This window comes from Podarcis muralis, chromosome 17 (genome assembly GCF_964188315.1).
Source record: "Podarcis muralis chromosome 17, rPodMur119.hap1.1, whole genome shotgun sequence".
NCBI classification, from domain to species: Eukaryota; Metazoa; Chordata; class Lepidosauria; order Squamata; family Lacertidae; genus Podarcis; species Podarcis muralis.
This window is the reverse complement of record NC_135671.1, coordinates 30,211,539-30,235,947: the sequence shown is the minus strand read 5'-3', so window position 1 is coordinate 30,235,947 and position 24,409 is coordinate 30,211,539. Positions and strand designations below refer to the sequence as shown.

At 45.0% G+C, this 24,409-nt stretch overlaps 1 protein-coding gene across 1 annotated transcript; it reads left to right on the top strand.

Annotated features, from left to right (window-relative positions):
• Window positions 1-10,479, top strand: LOC114587647 (gamma-aminobutyric acid receptor-associated protein-like 1). The gene is made up of 4 exons (XM_028712206.2): window positions 1-297; window positions 3,692-3,770; window positions 5,337-5,455; window positions 8,312-10,479. Exons 1-4 carry the CDS (start codon window positions 208-210, stop codon window positions 8,375-8,377), a joined length of 354 nt encoding a protein of 117 aa, XP_028568039.1. The 5' UTR covers window positions 1-207; the 3' UTR covers window positions 8,378-10,479.
• The last annotated feature ends 13,930 nt before the right edge of the window (window positions 10,480-24,409 follow it).

Below are 24,409 nucleotides of genomic sequence, written 5' to 3'. Positions count from 1 at the left end.
CGTGCGCACTGAGTGGCCTTTGATCAGCTGCTGGAGAAACAAGCGAGCGAGTGGATCGCGCGCGGGGCTGCAGCGTCGGGATCGCTTTTCGTCCGCCAGATCCTTGCAGGCATTGCGAGCTGCCGGTTCGGAGGGGAAGAGAGAGAGAAAAGGAGGAAAAGAGGGGGTGGGAAAGAAAAGAAGAAACTTGGCGTCTTGGGACAAGCCATGAAGTTCCAGTACAAGGAAGACCACCCTTTCGAGTACAGGAAAAAAGAAGGGGAGAAAATCCGGAAGAAATATCCAGATCGGGTGCCTGTGAGTGCCGCAATAATTTGTGCCTTTTTTGTGTGTGCATGATCTTGGCTGGGGGTTTGCTTGGAGGCGGGGGGAGCAGGCGTAAAGATTTAAGGGAGGGAGGAGACGGGTGCCTTTGGCCTGCCAGGTCCCCAATATTAGAGGGCCGGAATGCAAAGGCTCCTGCGCTTTCCTGGACTTGAGGTCTGGTGGAGAGGAAGGAGTTAAATTCCCCTGTGCCACCTCCCTCGTCACCCCCCCCACGCGCCGCCAAGCAAACATGGAGGCAGAAGGACAATGGATGTGTTAATGATGTCACCTTCAGAAGGAGATTCAGGAGCTCTCCCCCTCCACCAAATGTTGAGATGCATCGCTTTCCCCCTCCCCTGGATTCTGGCCTGCTTTTGAAGCCTCTCCATCTCCTGGTCCTTCAGTGCCAGAGTAATAAGCAGGCGGCTGGAGCGGGGAGGACACAGGAAAAGCAAAGTCATGGTCTCACAAGCGCCTCTGTTTTGCCCCATCTTTTTCTGGCCCCTGAAAGCAATCCGTGATTGCAGCAGTGCGCACCTTGCTTCACAATTTTGCCATGACTTGGGATATTTGTATAAGCCGGAATGAAATGAGCTTCAATTCAAACGATCAAATCGCAGCTATTACTGTATTGTTTTCCTCCTTCGTCATGTGTGGGTTCTCCGCCCCTTGCCGCCAAGATAGTTTCATTAATGTTGTTTTTTTCTCCCTGGTTGGCAGATGGGCAAACTGAGATTGCCTTATAGGAGCGGTTGGATACTTGTGTCGAAATACTCACAACCTGTCAGGTGTTCTTGGCAACAACTTAGCCTGGGGAATGGGGGTGTTCCCACATTGAAGGGTGATGACACAGGATCAGATCAGTGCGGCAATTTCGGTGGCACTTGCAGTACATCAGCCCAAGGGGAATTCCTGGGGAGGAATGTCTGGCATGATGATGGTGATGATAAAGCGGTAAACAATCTCAGAACAAGAAGAACAGACTGTGGAACCGAGAGCTGGAAAAGTAGGGGATTAGGCCAAGGCTGGAATAGGGCTGTGTGGGAAAAGCATAAGGCAGCCGAGTTTGTGGCAAGAGCTTTTGGCCTAGTATGGCGCTTCATTTCCAGGAAGAATGGAAGACTGATCCCGTCTGAGGCCTTTGTTTTTGTTGTTGTGTGACTGTGCAGGGCGTTTCTCAGCTTCATGCAGAAGGTGTCTGGCGAGGCTCCCTCTGGCCTGTACCGGAAATAAAATCCACAGTGGCAAAGCACAGGCTTCATGTACCAAAAGCTACAATAGTCTGTGTGGGAAGATCCTTTGAAACGACTGGCAAGTGTGGGCCAGAGCATCCTTGCGTTTCCTCTCTTCTGAAGGCTGGTTTCAGTTCCACCGGCTTTTCCACTGCAGTGCACCCAGCGTGCACCCTTTTCCTTTCTATAACAGATCCGTGGCCACAGCAGATGCTACCTAACGCCAGACATATCTGCCAAGAGCCTGTGTTATCTTTGTTTTCTGCAAAACAAGTAGGGCCTGCAACAAAATGATTGCCCCGTGGAAGGTTCCTGTTCAGGAGGAGCCAGCCAGCCAGCCAGCCATGCTTCCTAAACATTCTGTTTCTTTCCATTCCTCTTCCTCTCCTGTTTCCTATTCTGCATCCTTGGTCATCATTCTGTGCCCTTTGCACATGCTCAGTTCTCACTGCACTGAGTCCCCCCCCCCCCGCTACTTTTGCAGCTCTTGGGGTTCCCCCAAGTCTCCCTCCTGTGCATGGCTACATAATGATCCCCCCAGAGTGAACTGAGTTTGCTATTCTGTTTATGAGATCTTTGCTTTCTGCAGCAATATTTTTTTAAAAAAACAAAATAAAACATTGCAGAGTTTTAAATTAGGGATAAGAGAGGACAAGGGACGAGAAAGAGGTGGCAATAGATGAGATGATATCTTTCAGCTCAAATGTCTTTGTGATCTTCTTATATTTTACTAACTCAAGAAGGCTGCATCGCTAACCACCTTGTTTGTTTTTGTACTCCATAGTGCATGTCCTCTTGGGCTGGTGGTCCAGGATTTTGCAGGGTCCCTGTGCAAGATACTTTCAGTGGTCCCCCTTAATTTCAGAAGAAATAATGCAAATGAACAGGATTATCTCATTGTGCCTCCAAGCACCTTCCTTGGTGCTCTTTGCAGTGTGAAAAATACATGTGCAGGGCCTTAGCTCCCACTGGATCCAGCCCTGCTCCCCTGCCCCCCCCCCAATCCCTTTGTCTCTTAACTCATTGTTTTCCTACCCCCTGTAGCGCGCGCGCACACACACACACACACACACTTTCTCTCTCTCTCTCTCTCTGCACCGGTTAGGTCTATAAACTTCAGTATATATGTCTTGTTATATGAACTAGGGGAAACTAATTAAATGGACAGGTTTTCATGCAGTGACCAACCTGACCCCATGGAATGCCTGCTGTGGGAAATTAGGAAAGCTAACAATTCAACGGTTGTTGGGTTGTTGTTGTTTTTAAATTTGGCTAATTCATGGAGTCGGGGGCATTTTAAACTTGTTCAGTGGAGGTAAATAAATGTTCCATGGCCATGTTACTGAGACAAAGATTTGAGACTTGTTCTGATATAAAAGGTGAAGGATAAAAGTAGGCTCAAGTGAGGAAAATTTGCGAGGTGAAAGATGCAGTGGGTCTGCACCACACAGTAATTTCAACAAGCTTTCCCTTAGAGGCAGCCCAAGGAAAGTTTTTTAAAAATGGTGTCTAGATAGAGATATATTGGGTCAAGGACAGCACATTTTGGGTCAAGGACAACACATTTTGCCACCAGCGTATCTGAAAGCAGTTGTTTTGAAGTTTTGCAGGCAAATGTAAAGTTGTTTAAGTAATTTCTTTTGCAATATATTCAGAGTCACTCTGTACTAACACAAAATTAGAAACATTTCTGAGGGAAAAAATATGTATCATAATTAAAGTTCAAAACTGATTTTGAGGTTTAGACCCACTAGCTGCACTGTGCGTGTGTGTATATAATGCACGTTCAAAACAGCAGCTTTAATAGACTGAATGAAGTTGCGTATGAATAACTCAGATTTATTTATATATAAGTATCAGGTAGCCTTAGAAACTATGAAGAGGAGTCAAATGTTTGTGGATGTAAACAATCATCGCTTGTTGCTATTTTTCTTGTTATGCGACTTGTGTTCCTACTGTGGAAAGTTCATGGGATATTTTCTTTCTAATCCAACTGCGCACCCTCACATTGCTGTTTTACATAGCTTGAATTTTGACATGCATCCTTTCCTTATTAAGCTCTACAGGGAGAATTTGCAGGCACAGGGAAAGGTAGCATAGCTTTTTTTGTTCTCTTTGTTCTTATTTTTCTTCCTGCTCCTTTTTTTGTCCAGGTTATTGTGGAGAAGGCACCCAAAGCCAGAGTACCTGATCTGGACAAGAGGAAGTACCTTGTCCCATCTGATCTCACAGGTAAACAAGTCACATTTCGTAATCTATTTTTGCATTGGTATTTAAGGAAGGTTTTTCAACAAGTGATAGAGTTGGTGGCCTCCTCTTTCCCTCGGTCTCATTGCCTTTGGGGAAATGTTTTATTATCTTCATAGCACAGCGTGAGAAACTCTGGTGAATGCAGTTTCATGGAATTTTAACTCAGTGGTTCTCCGCACCTTGGGTGAACGTATCCAGCTGTTCTTGAAAATAACCTTAACAGGTTGTGTGATAGGAATTTTATGGTCTTAGATATATGGTAATGTTCATAAGTGTACCAACCAAGCACATACATAGATCAGCACAGGAAGGCCAAGCTGGAACCATTTTGATTCCTAAAGTGACCAAATGTTTTCTCTGCAAGGTCAAAGTGGGAAACCTCCCCATTGTCTCTTTCCTCACAAATCCTGTCTTAATGGCACATTTAAGATATGAATAGGGTGTGAGCCTGTGACCTGGCCCAGGAACTCATTTATCACTACAAAAGAATGACCAGGCTCCCCAGGCAATCCAATCAAGTAACCTGCCAGACAGGAGATAAACAACAACAGGAGAAAAACAATATTCAACTTTCTGTTTTAGACCCCCTTTTCTGTGATATAGGTATGATGTATCTGGGGGGTGGTCTTGATCTAGAGGGTGGCAATTTCAAAAGTCTTTATAAGGCCTTGTGCGCCATTTTTCTGGGTTCCTCCTCCTGTGGGTGAGGGGAGCACCCTGTTGCAACAGATCAATAAAGATCAGGCTTACTAGCTGCTTTGCTTCTCAGTATTCTCTGGTTTGCCTCTGTTATTTTTCTCCTACCAATGTGGAACCTATGTAAGGACTCTATATGGGCTCTTAGATACCCCATAAGGGAAAAGGGCAATTTTTGTTTACAACAGTTGCCAGCGTTCAGATTTCTCAGCTGCTAAGCATCCATCATAGAGATTACAGGCCATCCATCTGCTAGTTGTCATCCCCCAATTAGGACCAAAATAACAAAACAAAGCTAACCTTGTGGTTACTTTGCCCTCCCCCCCCCCCAGCAAAGAATTGTATCCTGGCCATTTATCCTCTTGCATACCAAGTATTTATTCTTTTCTGGTTCTATAAAACAAATCTAAATAAGATTGATCAGTGGGGAAATTGCAGTTCTGAATTTAAATTTCACCATGATGGCACTTATAACTTTCCTAGGTTGTATTACAGTGGTACCTCTGGTTACATACTTAATTCGTACGTAAAGTCCAAGGATAGTCAGGTCCAAAGATTGTCAGGTCCAACGATTACAATGTACAGTTCCTGTTGGCATTGCCATTTCATACTGATATCTTCTTTCTGCCCCACAAATAACCTAGAGTTGCGTTTTAAATAAAAGGACACATTCTACTCATGTAAAAACTACGCTGATTCCTGGACCATCCTCAGGCCAGATTTAGAAGGCGATTGGGCCGGATCCAGCCCCTGGGCCTTAGTTTGCGTACCCATGCTGTACAGGGTTTTGAAATATGAGTGATTGCCAATAATGGCTTTTTTTTTTACTCTTCCTCTCCCCACCAACTGTAGTTGGCCAATTCTACTTCTTGATCCGAAAGCGAATCCACCTGAGGCCAGAGGACGCCCTGTTCTTCTTTGTCAACAACACCATTCCTCCCACCAGCGCTACGATGGGCCAGCTGTACGAAGTAAGTACGAGGCTGTCATTCCATCCTAATGGTGGACTTCCTGGAGCTTAATAATAGCTTGTTGCATGACACATTCTGGTTCTGTGGGCAGTATGGTATGAAAGGCTGAGACCTTGCAAACTTGCAAGAGGCTGCAGACTCCTCCGAACTGTCTTAGTTCAGAAGATTGTCCCAAGAGTATGGTATGAAGGCACATGAAGCCACCACCTGGGTAAAACTCAACAGGTCTGGTCAGTTCCTGGCTGGAAAACACACGTACCACACTTTCTTCCAGGAAACAAATGTAAGAAAATGCAGTAAAATAATTAAATAATGCAACAAACTCTTCATTAATCTGCAACCCCCTCCCCCCAAAAAAACCACCCAAAAAAACCAAGAAAGAAAATATTCCCTCTGAGGAAGGAGAATTAGGAAACCTAGTTACTAATTAATTATCTTGCCTGCCTAAAGGACATTTTCTATTATTAACCAAACAGGGAGGTGTCATCCTCCAGGGCAAGCTCTTAAGGTCATATCCTGGAGATGCTTAGACTAAACTTCTGAATTAATTCCTGGGCTGATCGGTAGCCAAATTCAGCTGAATAGCTTGTGTTGCTCGGAGCTTTCCTTGGAACGCAGTACCATCTGATATCTAGAGTGATGCCAGCCCGTCTATAATTAAAAGATATTTCAACATCAAGAGGAGGAGAAACTTTGTCAGTGTCAGAGAAATAAAAATGATGATGATGATGATTTGTACCCTGCTCATCTGACTGGGTTGGCCCAGGCACTCTTTTTTATGACCTCTCCAAGAGGTGCGAGATTCCAGAGGCTCCAGGCACGCTTACCCAGGGTTTGTGTTTTCCTTTGGGGAATGAAGCACAGCAGAGACTGCGGTGTCTTTATGATAGATGGCTTATTTACACATATCTATAGCATCAGCGGAACGCGGGTGGCACTGTGGGTTAAACCACAGAGCCTAGGACTTGCCGATCAGAAGGTCGGCGGTTCGAATCCCCGCTACGGGGTGAGCTCCCGTTGCTTGGTCCCTGCTCCTGCCAACCTAGCAGTTCGAAAGCACATCAAAGTGCAAGTAGATAAATAGGTACTGCTACGGCGGGAAGGTAAACGGCATTTCTGTGCGCTGCTCTGGTTCGCCAGAAGCGGCCTAGTCCTGTTGGCCACATGACCCGGAAGCTGTACGCCGGCTCCCTCGGCCAATAAAGTGAGATGAGCGCTGTAACCCCAAAGTCATCTGCGACTGGACCTAATGGTCAGGGGTCCCTTTACCTTTACCTTACAGCATCAGCACCCCAAGAGGGTCTTGTTTCTCCCAGACTTGGATTCAAACAGAAATCAAACATTGCTCTCAAGCGTTGCTCTGACTCTTTCTCTCTCCAGCTTGCTGCTTTACTTCTGTGTCACATCGCTGCCAAACTGCACTCCAAACTCTGGCTTTGTCTTCTAACTGGCCATGAGCTTGGGTGTGTGTGTGTGTCATTCATTTAGTGGCTCACACAGAGCCCCTTTCCTTGGTTTCCCTTAATGGCCCATCACAGAGCCTATCTCCCCCAACAGAGGAAGCTAGCTTGGCTTATCTTTAAACAGTTGCTGGATCCAAAGGTTAGAAGGATCTCTCCATACAGCCTATCTCCTCCTCCACACCAAGGAATAACGTTGGCTCCCAGCACATTTCCGAGCACAATTCAAAGTGCTGACAGCAGGGGGAGAACCGGTGGCAGCTGGTGCCCACTAGACCCAATGGAGCTATCAATAAGTCATAGGGATGTGGCCAATGAGAGCTCACAGGGGCATGGACCAGTCTTTGTTTTTTCCCTATCATCCACCCTTGCAAAGATATTGCAAACATTTAAGCATTGCTGTTTTACAAATAGCTTGCATCTAGCTAAATGGAAAAACATCTTACTTTGGTTCAGAATGTGGGATAACCAGCCTCATTTGACCAGCATTCTTGAGCCTAATTCAAAGTGTTGGTGCTGACCTTTAAAGCCCTAAACGGCCTCAGCCCAGTATACCTGAAGGAGCGTCTTCAGCCCAGACACTGAGGTCCAGCTCTGAGGGCCTTCTGGCGGTTCCCTCACTGCGAGAAATGAGGTTACAGGGAATCAGGCAGAGGGCTTTCCCAGTAGTGGCGCCTGCCCTGTGGAACACCCTCCCATCAGATGTCAAGGAAATAATCAACTATCTGACTTTTCTTTAGAAGACATCTGAAGGCAGCCCCGTTTAGGGAAGTTTTTAATGTTTGATGTTTCATTGTGTTTTTAATATTCTGTTGGGCGAGGTATAAATAAATTATTACAGTGGTACCTCGGGTTAAGTACTTAATTCGTTCTGGAGGTCCGTTCTTATCCTGAAACTGTTCTTAACCTGATGCACCACTTTAGCTAATGGGGCCTCCCGCTGCTGCTGCGCCGCCGGAGCATGATTTCTGTTCTCATCCTGAAGCAAAGTTCTTAACCCGAGGTACTATTTCTGGGTTAGTGGAGTCTGTAACCTGAAGTGTATGTAACCCGAGGTACCACTGTACAGTCATACGGTGTTACGGACGCTTCAGGTTACGTGTTTTCGGGTTGCATACCACGGGAAACCCGGAAGCACCGGAATGGGTTACTTCCGGGTTTCGCTGCTTGCGCATGTGCAGAAGCACCAAATCACACCGGCGCAGACGTGGCACTTAAGGATGCGAACACGGCCGGTTGCAGATGTGCCTCCATCATGGATTATATCCGCAACCCAAGGTTCCACTGTATTATTATTATTATTATTATTTATTATTATTATTATTATTATTTAGATTACAATGATGTTGACTTCTGCTCCCCTCTTTCCTCCCACCCCACATTTTTATTTCCCCAGGATAATCACGAGGAGGATTATTTTCTGTATGTGGCTTACAGTGATGAAAGCGTGTACGGCAAATGAGCCCCTCGGCCGCTGTCCTCACAGTTGTGATGGCCTGAAATGACTGTTCTGGGAGGGCGTTTCTGCGTCAGACCGAAGCAAGAAGAGGGAGGAAGAACTGGACAACAAGCCACATAATCTCATGCCATCATTCCTTGCACCTTTATTTTAAATTAATTATTACTGTTGTTTTATTTAATCCGTTGGGGGAAAGAATAGTTGGTGTCTTGCAGCGGTCAGGGCTTTGGGATGAAGAGATCTGTTTGCCAAGTTCCCATTTTCCATTACACTACCTGGCTCTTCCATCAATGCCCAGTGAGAGGAGAGGATGCTACCAAGTGATATTGTCGGAACTGCCAAAGGGAACTGTGGCTCTCCCCGTAGCAACTAATCTTTAATTTGCCTATTTTTTAAAGACGGCAGCCCCCTCTCCAGTGCATGAAGGAGATATTAATTTCTGTTAATTTGTGAGGCTTTTCTGCCCACCCTTTGCCCTCCTTTCCTTGGCCCTGATCCCAGCGGTACGTGTGCACCCCTCTCCCGTCTTCCTCATGCGTAGCATCTCTGATTTGAGTTCATCCATCACTCTAGCAGCATGTCAGCCTCCTGTAAGCAGAACCATGCAGATGCCATGCACTATGGAGAAAACCAGCTTCCTAAGCAGTTTGGCTAACTTAAAACAATGACAGCACGTCCCTTTCTTTCACGGTGTTACCAATGAATTGGACCTTGGGCGTCTATCCTATATTGCATTCTGCACAAGTGCTTTGTGATGTTCTGTGTCCTTGCTTGCCAGTGAAAGGCTGTTCTCTGCTAGGTCACCATCCTGATACCTGTCTTGTGTTTCCTTTGCTGCTATCAATTCAATATGGAAAGGGAAAAAAATATTGGGATTAACCTGCACCCACAGCCTTGCCTCTAAGCATATATTCTGCAGTCCTTTTGTGAAAACAGTTGTGGTTTTTTCCTAAGGAGAGCGGCACCACTCTCCCACATCCCTGACAATAGCCATCAATATTGAAAAAGAGTTTGCCCAAAGTAGGTATTTATGCTGCAGGGGCCACAGCAGTTTCTTTGTGACAGTAGTATTGGTCTCCCTCTCTCTTTACACTGGTTGCTCCCCATCGAGAAATCATGGTGAAATGTAGGACGTTTTGTGTTGTGGCTTATCTTTTTCATTGCTCCCGATGGTTAGATTTTGTAGTTGTGTAGCAACTGAGCATATTTAGAAGAGAGGCGAAGCATGAACAAAGGATGGCAGCTACATAACCTTAGACTGGAGAAGAAAAATGATTGCCTCTGGAATCCTGAACTCTTTAGGTGACACCTATTCTTGAGAAATGTCTGAGTTTATGGAAACTGGTGGCATGCCCGCCTCTGCTTCTCTGTTTAACTCCTCCCCCTGCTCATAGCTTTATAGCGTCATTCCTACAAGAGTATCACCAGATGGCAAGGGGCCTAGTGGACCAGAACTCTCTTAGGCAGGGGCCAAGGATTTGAAGGGATGGTGAAGAGTTGAAATTGAAATTGCACAGCTGGGGAGCGGAAGTGACACAAATAGCTGGAGGGGTACTTGTTAGTTTCGGTGTGCCTGGATGCACTCCTTGTGGGAAGACTGGTTCTGCTTAGTATGCCAAGTTCCTTCCAGTACAAATTTCATTTGGCTCCACTTCCGTTTCCTCAGCCTTCCTGTCTTTCAGGATGTCTTCAAGAGTCACATTCCAAATTCTTACAGGTCAGGCAAGTCCGGTGTGAGTCAGGGCACGCCTGCGTGTGCGATTGTGTGCACCAGTGTATTCCCTCCCTCATCTCTGCTTGGGGAAATATAACGGATGTTGAAAGAGACTATGATCTACCCCCTCCCCCCAATGCTGCTGCTGGTCTTTAACCGACGTTCATGGGCTCTCAACATACCCATTTCTTACATATGAAGGATTACGTTTGAAGGTTTTTTATTTAAAACGGATTGTGGCGTTTACTTTTCATTTCCGCTTTTCTCCAGTATGTAAAACGCAGTGTTGATTATACTTTGTCATTAACTCCAACCAGCTTCAGATTCCTGTAAGATAAAATCCATGTCACATCGGCTCAAATCAATAAACACACATTTAAAGATCTGAGAACCAGAGTGGAATGGTAATTTTGTTATGCATTTGACTTAGGCCGGGAACTCTTATTTAAGTGTTAACAGCTTGCCAAAGAACTTTGAATCATTCCGGTTTCAGCTCATGTTGGTGTTCATCTATGGCTGCTGCACAGTGGTACCTCTGGTTGAGAACGGGATCTGTTCCGGAGGCCCGTTCGCAACATGAAAAGAGCGCAACCTGCAGCGGCGCGTCTGCGCAGGTGGTGATTCGCCGCTTCTGCGCATGTGCGTGATGTAATTTTGCGCGTCTGCACATGCGCGGGTGGCAAAACCCGGAAGTAACCATTTCCAGTATTTCTGGGTTGCTGCAGGACGTAACCAGAAAGAACGTAACATGAAGCGAGCGTAACATGAGGTATGACTGTATTTGGGAGCACTGAAAATATCGGTAACAGATATTCTACCCTTGTTTTTGAGGCAGTGGGCTTCTGGGTATCAGTTGCTGGAAGCAGCGGGAGAGGAGAGTGCTTCTGCACTCAGATCTCACTTGCAGGTGTTCTAAAGGCATATGCTTGGCCACTGGAGAACAAGATGCTTGGCTAGTTGAGCCACTGTCTGATGGAAAAGGTTCATCATACATTCTTAAATACAGTGGTGCCTCGCCAGACGAAATTAATTCGTTCCGCGAGTTTTGTCATCTTGTGATTTTTTTCGTCTTGCGAAGCACGGTGTTGGGAAAGTTTTGGAAAAGCTTCAAAAATCACCAAAGTCTTTAAAAACCTCAAAAAAGGCTACCACACCGCATTCTATGAGTTGCTCCTCGAAGTCAAGTCGCAACTGTATTAACGGTGTTAAGAAAAAGGAAACAAACTTGCAAGACGTTTCCGTCTTGCGAAGCAAGCCCATAGGGAAAATCGTCTTGCGAAGCAGCTCAAAAAACCAAAAACCTTTTCGTCTTGCGAGGCATTCGTCTTGCGAGGTACCACTGTATTAGAATACTGCATTTTTATTTGTATCTGATCCTTTCAAAGACGGGCCAATTGTATTGCTTCATTTTATCCTTGCAGCAATCCTGGAAGGTAGGTTAGGCTAAGGGAGAATGCAGCATGCTCAGGATCACAAAAGAGTGAGCTTCATGGCCAAGTAAGGATTCAAACTTAGGTCTCCATGGATGAAGACCACACTCTCCACCACAGTGGCATTTTCAGAAGGTCTGGGAAACCAACAGGTAAACTGATAGCATTAGAAATCTTTGGCAATTTTTACCAAAGTGCCAGTTTTTAATGCAAAAACACATCGTTCTCACCGATAGTATATTCTCAGGACACCAGAGATAATGAAACACTTGAAATAAATATGCTTTCTTCTTCTCTGGCGATCCCTCGTAGCCGAGTAAGATTGTCTTCCATAAACAGGGTTTTAACAATGAGTCCGTAAGTGACTCTGGAGGCCAATTCTGGACCCACACGTCCTTCCACAGTGGGGACATAGGTTTCCGGATGGGAGTTGATCACGGTGAGGGTTTGCCAAGAGTGCCTTCCTCTTAGCACGTTTCTCCCTTTTATCCTGAGTTTGAGTGTCTTCAAAGCCCATGACACCTTTGGTAAAGACTGTTCTCCAACTGGAGCATTGCAGGCAACTGTTCCCCAATTGTTGGTGTTTATACTACATTTTTAAAGGTTTGCCTTGAGAGAGTCTTTAAACCTCTTTTGTTGACTACCAGCATTACACTTTCCATTTTTAAGTTCAGGATAGAGTAGTTGCTTTGAAAGATGATAAACAGGCTTCCCCACAACATGACCATTCCAGTGAAATTGATGTTGAAGAATTATTGCTTCAACACTGGTGATCTTTGCTTCTTCCAGTACACTGGTATTAGGGTGCCTGTCTTCCCAAGTGATGTGTAAAATTTTTCGGAGACACTGTTGATGGCATCTTTCGAGGAGTTGGCGATGGCGTTTATAAGTGGTCCATGTTTCACAAGCATACAGTAAGGTTGGTAGTACAATAGCTTTTACAATAGCTTTTTTACAAAAGCATTTTGGTTTCCCTGAGAATGTCCCGGTCCTCAGACACTCTGCACTTCACTCGAAATACATATGCATAAACACACACACACACTGCTTCCGACTGCAGTATTCCAGATGCGTCCAGGAAATTCCGGGTGTATGGCAACCGTACTTTTAATCAGTGTATACATAAATATACAGTGGTACCTCAGGTCACATACACTTCAGGTTACATAGGCTTCAGGTTACAGACTCTGCTAACCCAGAAATAGTGCTTCAGGTTAAGAACTTTGCTTCAGGATGAGAACAGAAATCGTGCTCTGGCAGCGCGGCGGCAGCAGGAGGCCCCATTGGCTAAAGTGGTGCTTCAGGTTAAGAACAGTTTCAGGTTAAGAACAGACCTCCGGAACGAATTAAGTACTTAACCCGAGGTACCACTGTACATTGATTAAAAGTACGCTTGCCATACATCCGGAATTTACTGGACCCATCTGGAATACTGCAGTCAGAAGCAGTGTATGGTAGGAAATCGCTAAAATGTCTGGGAAAATCATACGTATGGCAACCCATGTCAGCAGTGTCAGTTTTGGCAATCCATGTGATATGTAGTGCATATCCTAGATAGTATAGGATCCGGTTGAGTCTGCATTCTGATCTGGGATGGCTTCACGAATATCTGCTCCAAAGTGTGCTCGTAATTGTTCCTCACCACCCTGGGGAAACGTGACTTGTGGGGTGCCACAGGGTTCTGTCCTGGGCCTGTTGGTGTTCAACATCTTTATAAATGACTTGGATGAAGGATTGAGGGGATGCTCATCCAATTTGCAGATAACACCAAATTGGGAGGGGTAGCTAATGCCACAGAAGGCAGAACTGAGATTCAATATGACCTTAATACAATGGAGAACTGGGCCTAAACTACAAAATGAATTTCAATAGGGTTCAATGTAGGGCTGTAAACTTAGGCGGGAATAACCAGCTGCACAAATATCAGATGTGGGACATCTGGCTTGCCAGTAGCGCATGTGAGAAAAATCTAGCGGTCTTCGTAGACCTCAAACGTAACATGAGTTAACAGAATGATGCAGCAGCAAATAAGCTAACGCTAGTCTAGATTGCATCAGCAGAAGTACAGTGGTACCTCGGGTTACAGACGCTTCAGGTTACATATGCTTCAGGTTGCAGACTCTGCTAACCTAGAAATAGTACCTCAGGTTAAGAACTTTGCTTCAGGATGAGAACAGAAACTGTGGCACGGCGGCAGTGGAAGGCCCCATTAGCTAAAGTGGTGCTTCAAGTTAAGAACAGTTTCAGGTTAAGAACGGACCTCCGGAACAAATTAAGTTCTTAACCTGAGGTACCACTGTGTAGTGTTCAGATAATGGGTAGGCAAACTAAGGCCTGGGGGCCGCATCCGGCCCAATCACCTTCTAAATCCAGCCCACGGACAGTCCGGGAATCAGCATGTTTTTACATGAGTAGAAAGTGTCCTTTTATTTAAAATGTATCTCTGGGTTATTTGTGGGGCATAGGAATTCATTCTTTTTTTTCTTTTCCAAAATATAGTCCATCCCCCCACAAGGTCTGAGGGACAGTGGACCAGCCCCCTGCTGAAAAAGTTTGCTGACCCCTGGTCCAGATCAAAGGAACTAATAGTACTGCTTTATTCCACCTTGGTTCAGACTACACCTGGAGTACTGTCCAGTTCTGGGTGCCACAGTTTAAGAAGGATGTTGACAAGCTGGGACGTGTGAAGAGGATGGCAACCAAGATGATCAAGGGTCTGGAAACCAAGCCTTATGAAGAATGGTTGAAGTAGCTGGGTATGTTTAGCCTGGAAAAGAGGAGACAGAGTAGAAATGATGGCCATCTTCAAATATTTAAAGGGCTGTCACACAAAGCCAGGGATGCGGGTGGCGCTGTGGGTAAAAGCCTCAGCGCCTAGGACTTGCCGATCGAAAGGGCGGCGGTTTGAATCCCTGCGACGGGGTGCGCTCCCGTTGCTCGGTCCCAGAGCCTGCCAACCTAGCAGTTCGAAAGCACCTCCGGGTGCAAGTAGATAAATAGGGACCGCTTACTAGCGGGAAGGTAAATGGCGTTCCGTGTGCTGCGCTGGCTCGCCAGATGCAGCTTGTCACACTGGCCACGTGACCCGGAAGTGTCTGCGGACAGCGCTGGCCCCCGGCCTATAGAGTGAGATGAGCACACAACCCTAGAGTCTGTCAAGACTGGCCCGTACGGGCAGGGGTACCTTTACCTTTACCTTACACACGAAGCCAGCTTGTTTACTGCTGCTCTAGAGGCTAAGACCCGAACCAGTTACAAGAAAGGAGATTCTGACTAAACATCAGGAAGGACTTTCTGAGTTGTTCAACAGGGGAATGGACTCCCTCAGAGGTGGTGAACTCTCTTGGCTTGTCTGAGACTGCCTTTTGAAATGGTGGATAGCTTGACTCCTGAATCCATTGTGGATTCCTGAATCCATTGTGGATTCCTGAATCCATTGTGGATTCCTGAATCCATTGTTTCATGCATACATTGATATCTGCCCTTTTGACAGGTCAGCTTGGCCATTTAACAGATACTTGTCAAAGCAGCTCAGGTATCAGGAATTTCCTGCTATGTGACCTGAGGGGGTCTCTGAGGTTGATTAGGGGCTAAACATAACTGCTGAATTGCTCTCTGTGCTATTTCAGACATGTGGTTTATGTACTTACGTATGTGTGTTACCTTGTGCACTTGCGAACATGCGTTTTATTTATGACACCTTAGAATTCTTATGACATACCGATCAGCTGACATGACTGGTGGTGTCAGCTGATGGGCGGGAGGACAAGGTTTAATCCTGCACTGGCTGTCCAGCCCTGTTCCCAGCAGATAACAGCACCACACACCTGGGCAGCATGATTTAATCTCTGCTAATCAACTGATAAAAGGGACACGGGTGGCACTGTGGGTAAAAGCCTCAGCGCTTAGGGCTTGCCGATCGAAAGGTCGGCGGTTCGAATCCCCGCGGCGGGGTGTGCTCCCGCTGCTTGGTCCCAGCGCCTGCCAACCTAGCAGTTCGAAAGCACCCCCGGGTGCAAGTAGATAAATAGGGACTGCTTACCGGCGGGAAGGTAAACGGCGTTTCCGTGTGCTGCGCTGGCTCGCCAGATGCAGCTTTTTCACGCTGGCCAGGTGACCCGGAAGTGTCTCCGGACAGCGCTGGCCCCCGGCCTCTTGAGTGAGATGGGCGCACAACCCCAGAGTCTGTCAAGACTGGCCCGTACGAGCAGGGGTACCTTTACCTTTACTTTAATCAACTGATAAACAGAAATTAGCTTACCAAGGAATTTTTTGCCTTTGGAAGTCTTCTTCCACTTTAAAATCATGGGGAATAAGAAATCAAAATGATAAAAGATATAAGGAGAATTGAATATTTTTATTGTGTATATGAAAAAGTGTTGTAAACAGAAAATTGACCTATTAGGATGGTAATGTTCTCAGGAGTGTAAGAAATAACTAGAGTTAACATGAAGGGTTGTGATAGATGTTTAGGGAAGCTTTTAATATCTTAAAGAGTATTGTATTTTAATATTTTGTTGGAAGCCACCCAGAGTGGCAGGGGAAACCCAGCCCAATGGGTGGGGTATTATTATTATTGTTGTTGTTGTTGTTGTTGTTGTTGTTGTTGTTATTGAAGGGGTGAACCAAGAAAAATAGGAGATTAAACTTCATTAAAGGACCCATGAAAGGAGAGGAAGGGAAGTTGGTCAAGGAATGTTTTCTGTATTTCTGCTATTTCTAAACCTTCATTTTATTCTATTTCAAAGATACTTTTCTTTTTGTTTTATTTATGTTTATAGTTTCCCTGCATTGAAATGTATTAGAAACACAAAAAAATCACAGAGAGATTAGACTTCAAAGCGAAGGCAAGAGACTTCTCACCCAGCTTTTTAAAAAGCTTGTTCTCACTGCAAAATCAAAGGAAGCAGGGGGCGGCTCATACTGTCAAAAGCCTTTGGGAGTCTCTCCCTCCATCTTCTTATCATTCTAAATAGGTTTTTTTTTTAAAAAAAAATATTTATTTCATTTTCAATAACCTTAACACCCAAGGATGAAAAAGGGTTGACCAAATATTCGCTATTAGGAACACCAGAAGTTACAGATTACTGAGAAATGGAGGCACAAGCAGGGATGGGCGAGGACACAACAGCAAAAAAGGAAAATCAGCTGTTGGAGCCAAAGGCCAGTTTACATGACCCTGTTTTTTTAATCTAAACTTTGATGGAAATTGGAGCCGGCCTCCTGTAACATCTGGGAATTGCTGTTCCTTCGCAGAAGATGGAGAGGAGTGGCAAAGCCGATTCTGGGATGATCGTTTGTTTAGTTATCTCAAATATTTTAATCCGGAACCTGTTCACTTTCTCACTTCTCAGTTTAATATACAACAGCCAGGACAAAAGTCTTGTAGGTCGTAAATTTCAATCCATTCCTTCGTACTCGCATTGTCCTGAAATCCCCACAAGGTGGCAATATTGCTATAGTCTGAGAATAACAAAGTTCTAAACGTGGGACTCTTCTGCACCACCATTCAAAATCCACATTTTCCAAATCAGTCCCGCCTGCATTGTAGGCCCTCTACATTTCCATACCAGTTGGTGTGCCCTGTACTCGCATTTGAGAAGAAATATGGAAAGCACATGCATTCCGCTTGCTTCTCCCTCCCCTGATATATTTTGAGTGCGTCATTAGATTGCAGCTACGCTCTGACTAAATTTCATTTCCGTGTCTACTGAACAATGGGTTTTGGCGAATAGCATCATTATCTTGCCCTGCTATCAGCCATGCAATGGTTTGTGCTAAGTACGACTCATAAGGATGACTTCATTCCATTCCAGCGCATCATTGGTGATGGAGTGCAGCGACTACATAGCTGATTCAGTTAAGGGCCATTTGGTGATTTGCCATAGCCTTAACTTTCTCCTATTGTTCTGATCTCCGTTTGTCAGGATACTGCCAGCAGCTCCCGGCTGGTTGCCCAGAAAAGTAAAAAGACAAGGGGAGGTTTCTTTTTTTCTTTTTCTTTCAAAATTTTTATTGATTTTCACATTTATCACAACAATAACATAACAAAACACACAACAAAGAAAAACACATTGCAATACAAGACACTAAACACAAAGAAAAATGGTTTCTTTCGATATCTAGTTCTTATTACATTATTAGCTGACTTCCTCAAATCCCCTCTAACTGAATTTCATTATATCACCTGTATAACAGTTCTCCAAATTCATATTTCTAATAATATTAACTCCTTTTATTGACTAATCTCTTCTCCTTTATTAATATTCTAATCCTTAATATTTACTAACACATATTCTTATTCTACCCCCAAGCCTATTTGTTACTTCCAAGAATTTTCTAATTATCTTATATCACAATATTTAGCTAAATATTCTTTAAATTTCTTCAACAAGGGGAGGTTTCTTGCTGTCTTTTTTATTCAATATTTACAGAGAGAGGCTATAGAATCCAGCCTCTTGGATGATGGCTGTTAAGTTGTGGGTGAACATATCAGAAGACACAGAGATTCTTCAAACAGCTCTTGTTTATTCACAGGCCAGGACAGAACTGAACTGCAGGGTTCAGTCAGCCTGCTTATATAGAGCTCCAGTACAACGTTACTGTAACAACTTTCTAAAACTATCCAATCACTGAACGTCACTTTCGATCCCTTATTGGCATAACTATCTACAGTATCCCCCTGCTGGCCCAGGGTGAGAACTTCAGTACATAACAATGGCGTTGTCCTGAGTGAATCTCCACCCACCCCGGCTCTCCCACTTCCTCATTCGTCATTCTCATCGTCTCCTCTATGGGTGCTGCTACGTACCCTCTATCTTTGAGCTCTTTGCTCTCCTACTTTCAAGGCTCACCAGGTTTCTGCCCGGACACTGCTTCCGACTGCAGCATTCCGGGTATGTCTGGGAAATTCCAGACATATTATGGCAACTGTGGAGGTGACGCTCCGCTTTGCGAAGGCAAACCTCGCACCAGACATGCAACAGTATGTCCAGGAGCGTTACGCTTGCTTTCCCTGACCTTCTTGGCTAGAAAACAGGGTTTTCCCCCTGACCTTTTGTCCTTTCACAAATGGTTTGCTAGACATAACGCTTGGCTGGAGCATGACTGGGGACGCGGACGTAATCAAGTATCGGGGGAAACTTTGAGGGAAACACCTGCTGACACGTGTATTTGCTAATGATGGAAATTTGCTTAGATGGAAATACGTTAAGTTCAGGGTGGTTTCACTACTGTTTCCAATTGTTGACTTCTGCTAATAAAACGAGCCTCGGCAAAGCTAGCCAGCAGCTTGCTTGGAGCATACTTGCCAGCGCGCTTCTGCACAGCTCACCTGCGTTCAACCTGTCTTCTCCGCTATTCCTTCAGGCAATGGTTAGCAAGAGGGGCTGAAGTACCGTATTTTTCACTCTATAAGACGCACCAGACCACAAGACGCACCTAGTTTTTGGAGGAGGAAAACAAGAAAAAATAATATTCTGAATCTCAGAAGCCAGAACAGCAAGAGGGATCACTGCGCAGTGAAAGCAGCAATCCTTCTTGCTGTTCTGGCTTCTGGGATAGCTGTGCAGCCTGCATTCGCTCCATAAGACGCACACACATTTCCCCTTACTTTTTAGGAGGGAAAAAGTGAGTCTTATAGAGCAAAAAATATTGTTCTACTTCTAGGATTTCTAAAAATTAGAGATCTTAGCTATCAAACGAAGGTTACCAGACATCCCCGTTTCCCAGGGACGGTCCCCGGATTTACAAATCAGTCCCCTGACAAAATCCATTGAAGTTGAAAAGTGTCCCTGGATTCATTGGGGGGAAGAAATCTGGTAACCTTATATCAAACTGCTACAAGGTATTTAGAAGAGGAGAAATCCGTAACTTCCAAGTTGCAAAATAACTTCACAATAAAAATATTCTTTATTCAATGTTCCCCTGCAACAGATATCCCTTGAGGCAGATAGCTATCTTTTTGGTAGTGGAATTATGTAAAGTGTCATTGATAGAGCAGTATAGGAAAGATCAATGTCAAAATTTCCATAAAAATAAAGGTACAGCAATTTTAACCCTTGGGTACCCCCCCCCCCCTTTTGTAGTACTTATGTAACTCTGCCAGTGCAACATCAGGGGCAAAACTGGCTGTGTTGGAATTACTTGTCAATTAGAGGGATACACTAATGCATATCCTTAATACAAAGGTGTAAGGAAGTTTGCATGAATCCAGATTATGCCTACAGATGCATCTGATTTTGCCACTAATAGCATAATAGGACTGAAATTGACATGACCGTTTTTTAGTTTCCTACTCTGCCAATGCAGGCCTCCCATAACATTTTACCACAATCACTCCAAATTAAGTAATTTCATCCTGGTGTGATTGCATTATTGCTATTCAAAATGTGAAGAATAAATTTAAAGTTGCATAATAGCAACGAACGCTGATTATATATTGTTTGGTGAGCTGCTTAGGGAAATAGATCTTAGCGGAAAAACCGTCACTCTCAGCTACAACTGTCACTGATTCCCATGATTAATCTGGGTTCAATCTGAATTGCACCTCAGTTTCAAAACTACTCTGGATGCAAGGCCTGGAGCAAAGTGCTTCTGAGTCTGTGTATACTGTACCTTCAAACTGAGGAGAATAATTTGTCCCCTACAGATTCAGGTGTCAGCTGTCAATATTCTGAGTGAATCTTAATAGCTCAAAATTGGAAATCCGAGAACTTGCCGACAATCGAAGAATGGAGAGCAAAACTGTTAGATTACGCGGAGATGGATAAGATGACAGGGAAAATAAGATATTCTAAAGATCAGAGGTTCATTGAGGAGTGGGAAAATTTTACGAATTATCTGGAAAACTTGAGTGAAGGACAGATAACGCTAGTGGGTTTTAAAAGAGCTCTGTAAAAGGGAAAAAAGGGTACTGTCAGAGAGAAAGAGAAGAACTAGGGCGGTTAATGACAATACAATCTAAGAAATGCGAAGTTTACAAGAATATCACGGATGATTTATGGAAAGGTTGAAGGAAGTTGTACCATATAATTTGTGAATATGAGAAGTAACCTTTATGTTCTGTATCTTTTTATTTGCAAATCAATAAAAATTACGTAAAAAAAAAAAAATATTCTGAGTGAATGATATGCTGTAACTTCTTTAATATCCATATGGTTGGGAATGCAAGGAAACAGAACACATTGCAAAGCTTCTCTGACAAAGATTTATTGCCGTCGCATACATTGCTTGTACAGGCAAATTTGAAACAGCACCTTGATGGAAAAATTAACTAAATGCATTACGTAATCCAAAGACAAAAGAACCTTTCCTCAAACAACATAAGACTTGGCTTTGAAGCAAGGTGTCCCTCCTACGATGGATGCATAAGCTTGATATGAGAGAGATGTTAAGAAAAAGCTGCCCCCGTTTCCTCCCCTGTTAGTTCTTCTCTTGTTAAATGCTGCCATGTATGGGATTCTTCTTTTTTAATAATAAATAATAAACAAACCTAGACAGCATCTTAAAAAGCAGAGACATCACCTTGCCAACAAAGGTCCGTATAGTTAAAGCTAGGGTTTTCCCAGTAGTGATGTATGGAAGTGAGAGCTGGACCATAAAGAAGGCGGATCGCCGAAGAATTGATGCTTTTGAATTCTGGTGCTGGAGGAGACTCTTGAGATTCCCATGGACTGTAAGAAGATCAAACCGATCCATTCTGAAGGAAATCAGACCTGAGTGCTCACTGGAAGGACAGATCGTGAAGCTGAGGCTCCAATACTTTGGCCACTTCATGAGAAGAGAAGTCTCCCTGGAAAAGACCCTGATGTTGGGAAAGATGGAGGGCACAACGAGAAGGGGACGACAGAGGACGAGATGGTTGGACAGTGTTCTCAAAGCTACCAGCATGAGTTTGACCAAACTGTGGGAGGCAGTGGAAGACAGGAGTGCCTGGCGTGCTCTGGTCCATGGGGTCACGAAGAGTCAGACACCACTACACAAGTAAACAACAACAAGAATAAATATGATATTAAGGAAATTACAGCCGAGTGGTTCCAGCATGAGTTTTGAAACCCCGATAGACTAAAATTTCCCATGGAAGAGTTAATGAAAGATATGCAGGGAAACCAAGTGGCCTCAAAGTTCTCTGACTTTAGTTTGCCCTTTTGAAAGCTTCCCTTATGTATCAGTTTTCTGGAAAGGGCAATTTGCCAAATACAATTATATGATCCAGTAAGAGTGAAGCCCAATGAAGTTTTCCAACCTGCAGCCACTAAGAGCATAGCAGCAGCTGGAAGAGCAGGTGAGATCATTTGGGACCAGTCTGTACAGGGAGTTGTGCCAATAACATTTCACCCTAACCCTGATATTTTGGGAGAAGCCCTTTAATAACAAAATATACACAACAAAATAGTAAAGGGGCTTTGGAAACCTCCTGCTCTGCAGGTTTTGCCATATAATGAAAAAAGCAAACCCCAAATGGTGATCACATAGGGACAATGCCACCAGATTTGAACTGATTCCCCAATATCTACTTCCTATTCTGGATTTAGACCAGTAAAGGACATCGGCAAACATATCACAAATTGCTGAGACCATCCCTTTTCTGCAGTCTGTCTGCTATAAATATTTATTCTCAGAAAGGATCAAGGATCTATGTGTGCTCAGTTACTTTAAAGGTAAAAGACCTCTGACAGTTAAGTCCAGTCTTGAACGACTCTGGGGTTGCTGCTCTCATCTCGCTTTACTGACCGAAGGAGCCAATGTTTGTCCGCAGAGAGTTTTTCCGGGTCATGTGGCCAGCATGACTAAGCCGCTTCTAGCAAAACCAGAGCAGCGGACGGAAATGCCATTTACCTTCCCATTGGAGTGGTACCTATTTATCTGCTTGTACTTTGACATGCTTTTGAACTGCTAGGTTGGCAGGAGCTGGGACAGAGCAACGGGAGCTCACCCCGTCACGGGGATTTGAACCGCTGACCTTCTGATCGGCAAGCCCAAGAGGCTCAGTAGTTTAGACCACAGTGCCACCCGTGTCCCCCTCGGTTACCCTAAAGGGTAAAGGGACCCCTGACCATTAGGTCCAGTCATGACCAACTCTGGAGTTGCGGCGCTCATCTCGCTCTATAGGCCGAGGGAGCCGGCGTTTGTCCACAGACAGCTTCCGGGTCATGTGGCCAGCATGACTAAGCCGCTTCTGGCGAACCAGAGCAGCGCACGGAAACGCCGTTTACCTTCCCACTGGAGCGGTACCTATTTATCTACTTGCACTTTGACATGCTTTCAAACTGCTAGGTTGGCAGGAGCAGGGACCGAGCAACGGGAGCTCACCCCGTTGTGGGGATTCGAACCACCGACCTTCTGATCGGCAAGTCTTAGGCTTAGGTTTAACCCACAGCGCCACCCGCGTCCCCCTCAGTTACCTTAAAAAGGTAAAGGTACCCCTGCCCGTACGGGCCAGTCTTGCCAGACTCTAGGGTTGTGTGCCCATCTCACTCAAGAGGCCGGAGGCCAGCGCTGTCCGGAGACACTTCCGGGTCACGTGGCCAGCGTGACAAGCTGCATCTGGCGAGCCAGCACAGCACACGGAACGCCGTTTACCTTCCCGCCAGTAAGCGGTCCCTATTTATCTACTTGCACCCGGGGGGGCTTTCGAACTGCTAGGTTGGCAGGCGCTGGGACCGAACAACGGGAGCGCACCCCGCCGCGGGGATTCGAACCGCCGACCTTTCGATCGGCAAGCCCTAGGTGTTGAGGCTTTTACCCACAGCGCCACCCGCGTCCCTTACCGCGTTACCTTACCCGCCTTCAAACAAGCCATTGGCTCTCATGATCGCATTTTCTTCCCAAAGCTCAGGCAGGCAGAGAGGGAAAGGTTGTGGGTCTGGACAACCTTCTCCAGATAATTACTGCTGATTTTGCAGAGTTGGAAGGGGTACTGAGGATCATCTAGCCCAACCCCCTGCAATGCAGGAATATGCAGCTGCCCCATATGGGGATCGAACCTGCAACCTCAGCATGATCAGCACCAAGCTCTAACCAACTGAGCTATCCAGGATCAGATGACGTGAATGTGAACATTCTGCAGCTACATAGAGGAAAGTAAGCAAAAAGGCAAAGCCTGTAATATTGGGGTGTCATATGACACTTTGTAGTCATTTTCAATTATTGGCAGCAGCTGACATAGCTGACAAGCCTCCCCAAAGTGACTGTGGTTGGGCGCACCTAGCCCCCTTCTGTGGGGTTTTTTCTATATAAAGCTATCTCCCCCAATCTTGCTTGCTTCCCCCTACACAACAGATGCCCTGTGCAAATTTTTGCTAGTAATTCATAGTAATGTCTATTTACATCAGCTAATTGTGATGTGCTGTTACCCACTTCAACTGTCTCTAAGTTCAGTTCCTTTACCCTGAAGCACTTTGTATATTTTTGTACACCCTGTAACTCTGCTGCCCTTGCAGATAGCCAATTTCAGCCAGTATTTGCTGGTCTGTTCTCAACATTTACATGTTGTACTAGCTGCCTGTTATGTACCGTATTTTTCGCTCTATAACACGCACCAGACCATAACACGCATGTAGTTTTTAGAGGAGGAAAACAAGAAACAAAATATTCTAAACAAAATAGTGGATATATGATTTTTGTGGTTCATGCTGTGGCCACAGACATGTGATCTGACAGTGAGTTTGGAGTAGCCCAATGCAAAAATCCTGAGGATCCATGTGGATCCATGCTTTGTAACCATGGAGGAGGGAAGGAAGGGGAACCATGGATCCTCTGCTCACGACTGCAGCAGATCTCCCCCACCACCCGCAGGCATTCGCTCCATAACACGCACAGACATTTCCCCTTACTTTCTAGGAGGAAAAAAGTGAGCGTTATGGTGCAAAAAAATACGGTATATATAAC

Bases quoted from the DNA above. Each gene is read 5' to 3' on its own strand.
- LOC114587647 (XM_028712206.2), top strand. From the start codon at position 208: ATGAAGTTCCAGTACAAGGAAGACCACCCTTTCGAGTACAGGAAAAAA. The intron at 298-3,691 runs GTGAGTGCCGCA...TTTTTTGTCCAG, and splicing joins AATATCCAGATCGGGTGCCT to GTTATTGTGGAGAAGGCACC. The intron at 3,771-5,336 runs GTAAACAAGTCA...CACCAACTGTAG, and splicing joins TGTCCCATCTGATCTCACAG to TTGGCCAATTCTACTTCTTG.